The sequence below is a fragment of the Habropoda laboriosa genome, unplaced genomic scaffold (genome assembly GCF_001263275.1).
Source record: "Habropoda laboriosa isolate 0110345459 unplaced genomic scaffold, ASM126327v1 scaffold119, whole genome shotgun sequence".
In the NCBI taxonomy this organism is placed as follows: Eukaryota; Metazoa; Arthropoda; class Insecta; order Hymenoptera; family Apidae; genus Habropoda; species Habropoda laboriosa.
In genome coordinates, this window is record NW_017100225.1 from 284,555 (window position 1) to 294,374 (window position 9,820).

At 31.6% G+C, this 9,820-nt stretch overlaps 2 protein-coding genes across 2 annotated transcripts in view; both read right to left on the reverse strand.

The window, feature by feature from the left end:
* Positions 1-4,109: 4,109 nt before the first annotated feature.
* Positions 4,110-6,087, reverse strand: LOC108571168 (nucleolysin TIAR). The gene is made up of 4 exons (XM_017933157.1): positions 6,032-6,087; positions 5,120-5,942; positions 4,682-4,978; positions 4,110-4,475 (listed from the first exon to the last, which is right to left on the reverse strand). Exons 2-4 carry the CDS (start codon positions 5,705-5,707, stop codon positions 4,182-4,184), a joined length of 1,179 nt encoding a protein of 392 aa, XP_017788646.1. The 5' UTR covers positions 5,708-5,942; positions 6,032-6,087; the 3' UTR covers positions 4,110-4,181.
* Positions 6,088-7,548: 1,461 nt separating this feature from the next.
* The window catches only part of LOC108571181 (ARF GTPase-activating protein GIT1), a 4,468-nt gene continuing 2,196 nt past the window's right edge, over positions 7,549-9,820 (reverse strand). Inside the window, exons 8-13 of the mRNA XM_017933174.1 lie at positions 9,270-9,467; positions 9,043-9,209; positions 8,458-8,628; positions 8,210-8,389; positions 7,890-8,120; positions 7,549-7,810 (exon numbers count right to left, since the gene is read on the reverse strand). Coding sequence (XP_017788663.1) covers positions 7,613-7,810; positions 7,890-8,120; positions 8,210-8,389; positions 8,458-8,628; positions 9,043-9,209; positions 9,270-9,467 — 1,145 coding nt within the window. The 3' untranslated portion in view covers positions 7,549-7,612. The remainder of the gene's footprint in view (positions 7,811-7,889; positions 8,121-8,209; positions 8,390-8,457; positions 8,629-9,042; positions 9,210-9,269; positions 9,468-9,820) is intronic.

Here is a 9,820-nt window from a genome sequence, read left to right on the forward strand (position 1 = left end):
TTTTGATATTTATCTATTGCTTCAAATGCTCAAACGAAAAGTGATTGTGCTTGTGCGATATAATCACTGATTTAAAAGCACGATTATTGCAAAACAGTACTAGTAAGCATCAATATTAGTCAAATATTGTTTTACTTTGAAATTAGTTATATTAGATATCTCTGAATTTTGCTCCAAGTACTTATATTTATTTACAAGAGAAGCGTGGAATGATTATTTCCTCACGTTGTAAATCGTTCTTATTTAATTTTAATGACGATAATGCAACGAGCTTAAGGCTTCTCTCTGGTGTGATCGATAGTTAATATTAATGAATAATAGTAAAAATATATGCATAGTATGTGTGTGAAATATGTTAAGAACCTTTTTAGTCTTACCATGCAATTTAAAGGAAGAAATTGTTTGACTTGTTAGAAGAATTTTCAATATGAGTTGTAACTGATGTAGTCATAGGGAAATATAGTAGTCGTAAGAGATGCTGTACCTTTGCAAATGCGCAAAGCGCACACTTCTTTCTACCAAATATGCAAATGCAACTGACGATACAACTAATGCCAAATAAATTTAATTTCAGCAGTATATCAATATAAATGTATTAAGTTTGATATGTATTGTTGAACTTTGTATGTAATTGATTTAATTGAAAGAAAAAAAATTATGAATTCCGTGTTAAATTAATGTTAAAACCGTTTATGTTGCGAGAATTTAGTGCCAACATAGTTGCATTATATCGACTATATACTTAAGTTTCACTTATTTTTGAATACTCTTTTTCGCAGATCTATGCTGATCTTTGTCTTATGTAAAGTTCCTTTGCGTTAAATAATTTACGATACACATAAGTAGAATATTGTTAACTGAATATTTTCAATGATCTTGCACAACAGACTGTTATCAATATGGGTATATATCTACATAGTTACAACTTTGGCCTTCCATGTTAAAAACACGCTCAGCCTCGATTAAGTTATTTTGCTACTTTTATAAAAACTCGAAATAGGGAATTCCTTAAGAACATAAGCAAAATAATAATGCTAATATTAATTATCGTTACTTGAACTAAAAGTAATCAAATGTGGATTGATCATTCAAAAAATGTTTGCACACGTTTGCACGTGTTATGTTTTCTTGATCAGTACATCGTAATTTATAATCTCCAAATCTATCTCTCGATGTTACGAAGTGAAAAAATTATTCCGATAATTGCGTAACTTGATTTTTGAAAAAATTCATATCACTCACTGCGCGCGTTGTAATGCGAACTTTAAAAAAAAAATGGTAATTACTAGAAAATTAGACCGTAATTTATTTGATCAAACATAATATAAAACTTGTGAAACTTATTTTTACTTTGTGAATGGTGTGTCATTTCGGTAGATTCTTCAGAATTATAGGTAAAAATTCAATGCTAAACCTATATTTTTTAACGGCATTATAAATTACTTAAACAGAGTATATTGAACAAGGTAGACAGATTATGATTGTAGATTGCAAACTAAAATTTTCGTTGAGCAACTCCTTTTAATATATTATATCGTAGTATTCTTCGATTGATGAAACAATTAACAAATACATATTTAATTAACGTTGATATAGACTCAGTGACATCATGCAATTAAATAGTAATTTTTAATTGTAACTGAATAATATAGTGTCACCTATTGTACAGATATCCAAGATATCCTAGTTAGCATTTTGCCGCTGTGTGATCGAGACCGAGGAACGCATGTATTGTGTGTAATAAAGTGTACAGTACAAATTATTCTAGCGCATTTCATTTAAAAAAGAGGAATGCTCGCAACTTCCATGTGAAAATCAATTAAATTGTTCACAATTTTGCCGAATTATGATTTCTTGATTATATATAAAGTATTCCTAAACTGACACTGTTTATAACTCGCAAAGAAATATTTTTGTTTCGTATAATAATAATTGTATAATCAGCATATTAAGTCGGACATAACAATATCCCTTTGAAACTGCAAACTCCATACAGAAAATATACGAAATATATCTGTTAGCTTTGACAAAATCGCAAATATTGAACTTAATGTTAAATTTTGATTGTGTCAGAAAATCAGGCAAAATATTGTCTTCTACATAAGTCACCCAATCATCTAGTATTTTAAGTGCTTGACAAGATGATTTGTAGAAAAAAAAATATTTGGTTAACGTAAACGATTATTGTAAAAGTATGTCGGCTGTAAAATAAAATTACCTCGTATGTACTTAAAAAACGTGTTATATTATTTTTTACATTTAACCAGTTATAAACGAAGGTACTACGTTTCTTATAAATTTAAAAAATCACTTTTGATATTATTTCATAACTTTATCTTTTGTAATAACGTGGGCTATGAAATAATACAAAATATTGTGTATTTTAAATATTTATTCCTTTTTTTTTTTCATTCAAAGGACAATTTGTTTTTATTATAAGATAACATTATCCTAAGCATTTTCGAGGGTTTCGCACCCTGCTGTACCTAAATTACTCTTATATAACATTTTTTTTTTATGTCTTCCATCGGTTCACTGATTATTATTAGTCCATAGACAAGTTTTTTTCTTAAATTGGCTCTCCGTAGTTCGATATCACTTATCGCAGTCAATTAATCATTGCTATATTCGACGTTACGTTTCTCCTGTTATTACATTCAGTACTGACTTTATACAAATTGGTTTTGAAAGGTTTATGGCTTTTTATCGTCGGTGGTGAAGCGAAGTATCGACAAGTTTACATTACTCTAATTCACCCTAATTTCTGTATTGTTAATTTAAAACATAAAGAGGTATATGTTGAATGGATTAACATTGAAAAGATACTTAGAACGAAGGTGGTAAATTCTTTAAAGAAACATAAATATTAAAGCTAGTTCTACTGAAAATTCTATTAAACTTGTGCAACAAATTTCTCCTGCAGAGTATTTGGAAGACACGAAATTATAAGTATCGTGCCATGCTATAATTGCAACAATGTCAAAACATTAGGTAATATCAAATGTGATTGTCAATTGATATACTGATTGGTATAAGAGAAAAAATTAATTTTCTACAGCGCATCCAGAAGAACGTAATTTTAATTTTGAATACATAAATTAGTAAAGGCAAAACAGTAGTGACTCCAGCTCTTAGTGGAAGTGTTTATCATTATCATTACCATTACACTTAAATTACATTGTAATAATTACACCAAGATTCGCTATTTCTTTGTACAAATGGAGTGGAGTCACTAAGCAGTATAACACAGTGTATTCAATTAAGTCAAATTCGGCATAAAATATTTCATTTTTGACACTTCCAGGAATATTTTCTTTAAAATTCTTTGTAAGAATGTTTTGTACATTTACCACCGACGATAAATATCACAAAACGAGGAAAGTTTACAACCCGTTTATCGACTCGTATAGTTTACTTTAATAGGGGCCCTGCATACGTCAAAGCATGCATCCAAATCTAGCTACATCACAGGCGCCGTGTCTACCTATACTCTCTATCTTATACTATGTTCAATGTCATACTCTGTGTTTATCATAAATGAACATTTATCTTTGTTCATTAATGATTTGAAATAAACTAAAGATTGGTAATTGTGGCAAAAATATTAAAAATATAATATAACAACGCAGTGGTCGCATACATACGTACATCTTACGCAGCACAACGAATGCAGGGCTCGTCAAGGGGCTGCAATTTTAAGTTCAGAAATATACCTCATTCAACACCATGGATACAAATTGTTTTGAAAAGATTATTATATTACACTGATGGATTGACTGCTATGATATTTCTTTTCCAATGAGCATTGCAAGACATACTTGCACTTGTTACAGTGATATACGTTTCTATTGTTTGGCAAGGGAAACGTATAAGGGAAATGTATATTTAAATGTGTGTAAGTGTATATATGTTCATATATATATCACTTTGAACTTTCGATGGTATAATCCCTCAAGATATTACTTAATATCAGTCGATATTGGTACAACCAAATTTAGGTGCTTATCTTTGCAATGTAGTACTTCAATTGAAGTAAAACTGGGAAATTTATACATATGATGCTGCAGTCAAAATACCAATAAATTTGTTGGAATAGGTATATGACAGAACAGTTTTTGCGAACGCCCCAGGGGCAAATGTATCATATGTAACAATTAGTTGATGCCGGTCAATGATCAATTTCATTGCGTGGGGTATTGTGGCATGGTGTATGTTACCATAGCAGGTTGCTGACCTGGTGGCAATGGTGCAGTTGCAGCTGGTGGTGCAGCGGTTGCTTGTGCAGGTTGCCATGTACCTGCACCAGGAGCAGGCATTCGCATACTATTCATATATTGAGCCTGTTGTCCATAATATTGGCCATAGTACTGAGCAGGCTGCAAAAACTGACCCTGCATTTGTGGATACCCTTGTGGATACCAGTAACCCATTTGCTGGCCATATCCATATGCATATTGTCCAGCTCCAGCTGTAACCTATTTAAGCAAAACAACACATACTTCAATACCTTCTTAATTCACTAAGGACAAAATACACAGGAAACAAATACATGTATGCATTATAATACTTTGTAATACAAAAAAAACTCATTGTTAACAGTATCTTTTGTATTCCATACAACATATGATAAATATATACCACAATATATATACATATATACATATATATATATTAAAATAACCTGTTGAGCTTGGTGATTTGCATTAGGACCCACACTATTAGGATCTCCATTTTCCTTTCCCCAGAAACATTTAACAATGCTACCATTAATTTCTGTGTTATGTGTTGATTCTATGGCATGCGTCGCTGCTTCTTTAGTAGTAAACTTTATGAAAGCGTATCCTTTATCCTTAAATACTCTTATGTCTTGTATGGTACCAAATGGAGAAAATGTTTTGGTTATCAGTTCGTCTGTAATGCCATTTGTAAAACCTCCGCAATATACTGTGCAATTAGTTGGACTACTTTGGTTATATACCTATTAATAGTAACACACAAATTATGAAAGAAATTAAACATTATGCTGGCATCGATTATACTATGTAAAATTATTGCATGTTTCAATTACATAGAAAGACAATGAAATTAACAGCACTGCTGCCTAAAACTCAGATCGTACCTCTTCATAGTTAGGTTTACTATTATTCGAATGTCGTGGCCTCTCAGATCTTGGTGGTGGTGGTTTCCTAGTTGACCAATTTGTCCTGATGCTTCTAGATCCAAGCCACTGACCATTCATAGCTGCTATCGCTGCTTCAGCCTCAGACTTTTTGACAAATGATACAAAAGCATATCCTTTACTTTTCATGGTTTGTGGATCACGGACAATTCTACAATTGCTAATTTCACCAAAAGGCGCGAATGCTTCTTTTAAGGTTTGTGTTTCAATCTCTGGTGAAAGATCACCAACAAATATGTGATGATGATTACTCGTATCCAACTTCGGCTGATTTCCAGGGCTCGTTGCCCAGTTAACCTTCATTTCCTTATTCAGGAAGGATCGCTTGTTCATGGCGGCTAGCGCTGTAGACGCGCATCGATGATTCGTAAATTCGACGAAAGCATATGGATCGTTTCCTGGTTCTCGAATAATCTTGCATCCTTTAACGGCACCTATTTGCGAAAAAAGTGCGCACAAGAGTTCCTCCGACACCGAAGCGTCTAGATTTCCCACATAGAGCGTTCGCGGATTGCTTTCTTCGCTCATGCTCGCTCTTTCAGGACCCCTGTACTTCCTTATTTAACTAATTTCCTTACGTTCCTTGGGCTTAATTTACGGTTCACACGTTCAGTGCGTGGTAGGTGCATTTACCTCGACCCCAGCATCAGAATTCAGATTTTCTCGCCTTTTCCAAAGAACACGGACGGTTGAACGCGAAGCTACACCCAGCCTCTACGTCATACTAACATAAAATGGCCGCTCTCCTGCTTCACTACTTTCCCTTCAATCATCCACATAAATGTTCGTATTGTACCAATTAACTTACTAAAACCGTGTTTCTTTTACGCGAGTTCAATTCGTTTTACCTACCTACTGAACACTTGTTAAATCGACTTCAGTAACTCTAAACTTTATCGGCTAAAGTGCAAAGAACACGTGTTTTTGTATCATCCGTCGAAGATTTCATAACAGGTAGCGCGAAAACGCTTGTGAATCATTGGCCTACAAAATTCACTAGGCAATCACTTCTTTAGGGCTGATTTTCATAAAATTTCTATTTCTTTTTTACGAATACAACGTTGATATTTCTTGTTTGCCCTTAACAGGGTAACATTAATTGGTTTGTCATTTGTATTATTAAAAATTTAATTCGTTGACCATTGTACATAATATTTTAAATTATAAAATGTCACAATTTATATGTGAAATTGAAATCTATTATAATAAAGGTTAAACTTCATTTCGAAAATGTTATAATAATTAATTACACTTTAATATTAAAGATAACATGTATTATGTCAGTTATATAATCTATAAATTACGATTGATTGTGCAATCTGTGCTCCTTATTTTAGTTACTAAATCACAACCATTTATTGCATAAACAAGCATCAATATACACAAATATATTTAAGGTGGAGTGATTCTACTGCTTGATTTAAACAGAATCGCGCCTATAAATTAATGTTTCGTCAAAAATATAAGGAAAAAATGTTATAAAATTAAAAACAATATTTAATAGTTGTATTTATCAGCAAGTGTACCAATGTAATTTGTGTTAACAATAACGTGATATGTAAATTTTATTAGACTGTTAAACATATATTCCTAACATCAATATTACAACAAGAGAAAATCTTAACTTAAATGTCATAAGTAACATAATTAACTATTGTATGTGGCCACATTAATTAGTAAAAAAAACTTTTCCTTTTACTGGCAATAAATTTTTCGCTTATTTATAATGCTTTAATATAAGCTGGTTTACTAATGTATGAATAGAATTAATTATCCATAAGCATTACTACATATAACAATTATTACATACAGCTTAATAATAAAAACATATTTTTATTCGTTAATCTTTTAATTATACATTTGTACCGTAAACAATTATTTACCGATACCTCGAAATAAATTGCTTTATTGGCACTTAGATGCACAAAATTTTTACGTAGTTTTAACAAATATATTATAAAAGATACTTCTTTTTTGATATTGCACTTAATGCTTTCTTAATCACATGAACGCAATAAATTTTGCCACGTTTCTAATTTCCTTTATATGCCAGCTTATACGAGCAGAACGTACATTTATAAAACCAAATATACAAACTTAAATTGCATATTAATAAAATTCATTGGTTCGTCGTTATTCAGTCTTTATGTATTACAAGTTATGTAAATATATATTGAATCTTGAAGAATGTCATGATTTATATTTTTTAGCAAATTATACGAATGTTCATGCGTTAAAATTTGCTCGTTATTTACATTAAAATAAAAATAAGAATATTAGACAACAAATCACTTTTATGTAATATAAAACGAATACTTATTAAATATATAAATTTGTGATGATTTTGAGTATTACGATGTTAAGCGTCTGTACAAATTATATACATCAAGTATAGAAAAATTAGTTAAATTGTAATACTTTGCCTTTGATCTGTTACGTTTGAAATTGGGTAACAAGAAGCTTCGTTGCTTTGGCAATGTCATAAGCACATGAACGTACTTGCTGAAGACAACGATCCATATGTTCGATATCGCTGGTACATCTCTGAAGACCAGAACATTCTGCTTGAAGTCTACCTGTATTACCATTTAATTGACGTAGAGCAGATCTAATATTTTCCTCGATTGGATTCTACAGCAAAATTTAAATATATTTATTACAAATTTATATCCATATTAAACGGAAAATATTCCTAAAATCTATGTCTCACTTGAGGAAATATTGCTGTGAGTTCAGCAACAGCAACACGAATTCTTTCTGCACAAGGTACGAAAGCTTCTCGTTGTTTTGGATCTTGCATGGCCATCCATAATTCCTGAATTCTTCTTGTAACTTGTTCAGTTCTTCGAGTAACTTCCTCGCTGGGAGGAAGATTGGGAGTACCGCATTCCCACAAGCTTTGTGTATTGCTGCGAGACATCGCCTCTGAATCTCGTTTTGACTGTATTTTATATTTGTACATAATGTAAAGCGAATTCTATGTTATTAACATTTATATAAAGATAAGCCGAAGAAAATCAATGTTAATACCTGACAAAGTGATGTTGCCCATGAACTAGGTTTTCGTAAACCTTCCCTTGTTTCATACATTGACGCAGGTCGCTGGTTACTTCTACTGAGAGATGTTTTTATATCAAGCACTGGCTCTAACTCTGGTTCCTGTTCTCCGCCGACGTGACCATTAACAACACCATCACTGGACCCTTTTAACTATATTTTTTATATATTAAATTTCGTTTTGCAATATATTGTGGAAATATGAAATATTTCTATCTTACATGAATTATTTGTTTCAATTCATTATTTTCATGTGTTAGTTGTTCTATAGTATTCTGCAAAGTATGTATCTGCTCACGGAGATCCCTGACGGTAGATTCAGAGAGAGTTAATTGTTTTTTCAAAACTTCTACGACAGATGGAAGCCCCTTGGCTAATGGTGCAAAGGCTTCCTGCAATAGCATTTTAATATGTACAATGAGAGTTTACTTTTATATGAAAAATGGAAAATATTATAAATCTCGTTATATAATTGTTACAAAACAAAACACATAATCAATATATCTGTGTTATAAATTTTAGTGAACTATATATTGTAAGGGGTGCACAAGCACTCTCTGGCAAAGGCTGCACATGCACTAACAGACCTGTGCACTTGCCTAATAGCACTGTCTACAGAAGAGCCATGTACTTAGCCGATTCCTTATTCTTCTTTTCGTTACTAGAGCCGGTACCTTTAATACGTTACCAGATAATTTTATCTATTTTAACAGGTAACTTATTGTCCATCTTTTTTATATCTTATGTCATAGTTTTCGTGCTTATAACATTTTTTCATATTTATGTTAAAGTAATACAATGCCTACCTCGTTATCCATTTTAAACTGTGTTGAATATTCAGGCTTCGTATTGTCTGTCGATGTCAATGCGTAATCGTCATCAGAAGCGACGCTATCATATAAAGGTTCATCATCAGACATTTGTGATCCATATTTTCCAGGTTGTTCTTTACGAAGCATAGAAACAGCTGGATCTAGAAATGATATAACAGATAAATTACAAAAAAGCATAATCTAAACAATCTTCTACAAACCTTGTAGTGGTGCATTATTTGCAAGCATATGTCTTCTGCGAGCCTCAATGAGAAGGTCTATAATAAGAGTAGCGAATTCCTTTGGTGTAAATCTTGCTAGTTTTTGTCTACCCTGATTTCTTGTGGATGACAATTGTGGATTGACTGGTAAAAAAGGTACTGTACATTTTTCTGGTAAAGATGCAGTTGCAGACCAAACTATTTAAAGGGGATTAATATTAATTACTACATTTATAATATGAGATAACTAAAACAGGTATTACATAACTCATACAATGAGTATATTGAGAAATAACAGACTACAACTTAAAATTAAAAACTATTATTGAACAGAAATCTTGTAATTTAACTCACCTCTCCTTAAAAATGATGCAATAAAAAAAGCATGCATATTAATAACATAATATATAAAAAAGTATGGGTTAATGTGTATGTGTGCGTATATATATGTATATGACTATCATAATTTCTATAAAAAATTGATTAATTACATACATATAAACATGTATTGTAAAAAAGGCTACATATTAAATTTAAGAATTATGAATACT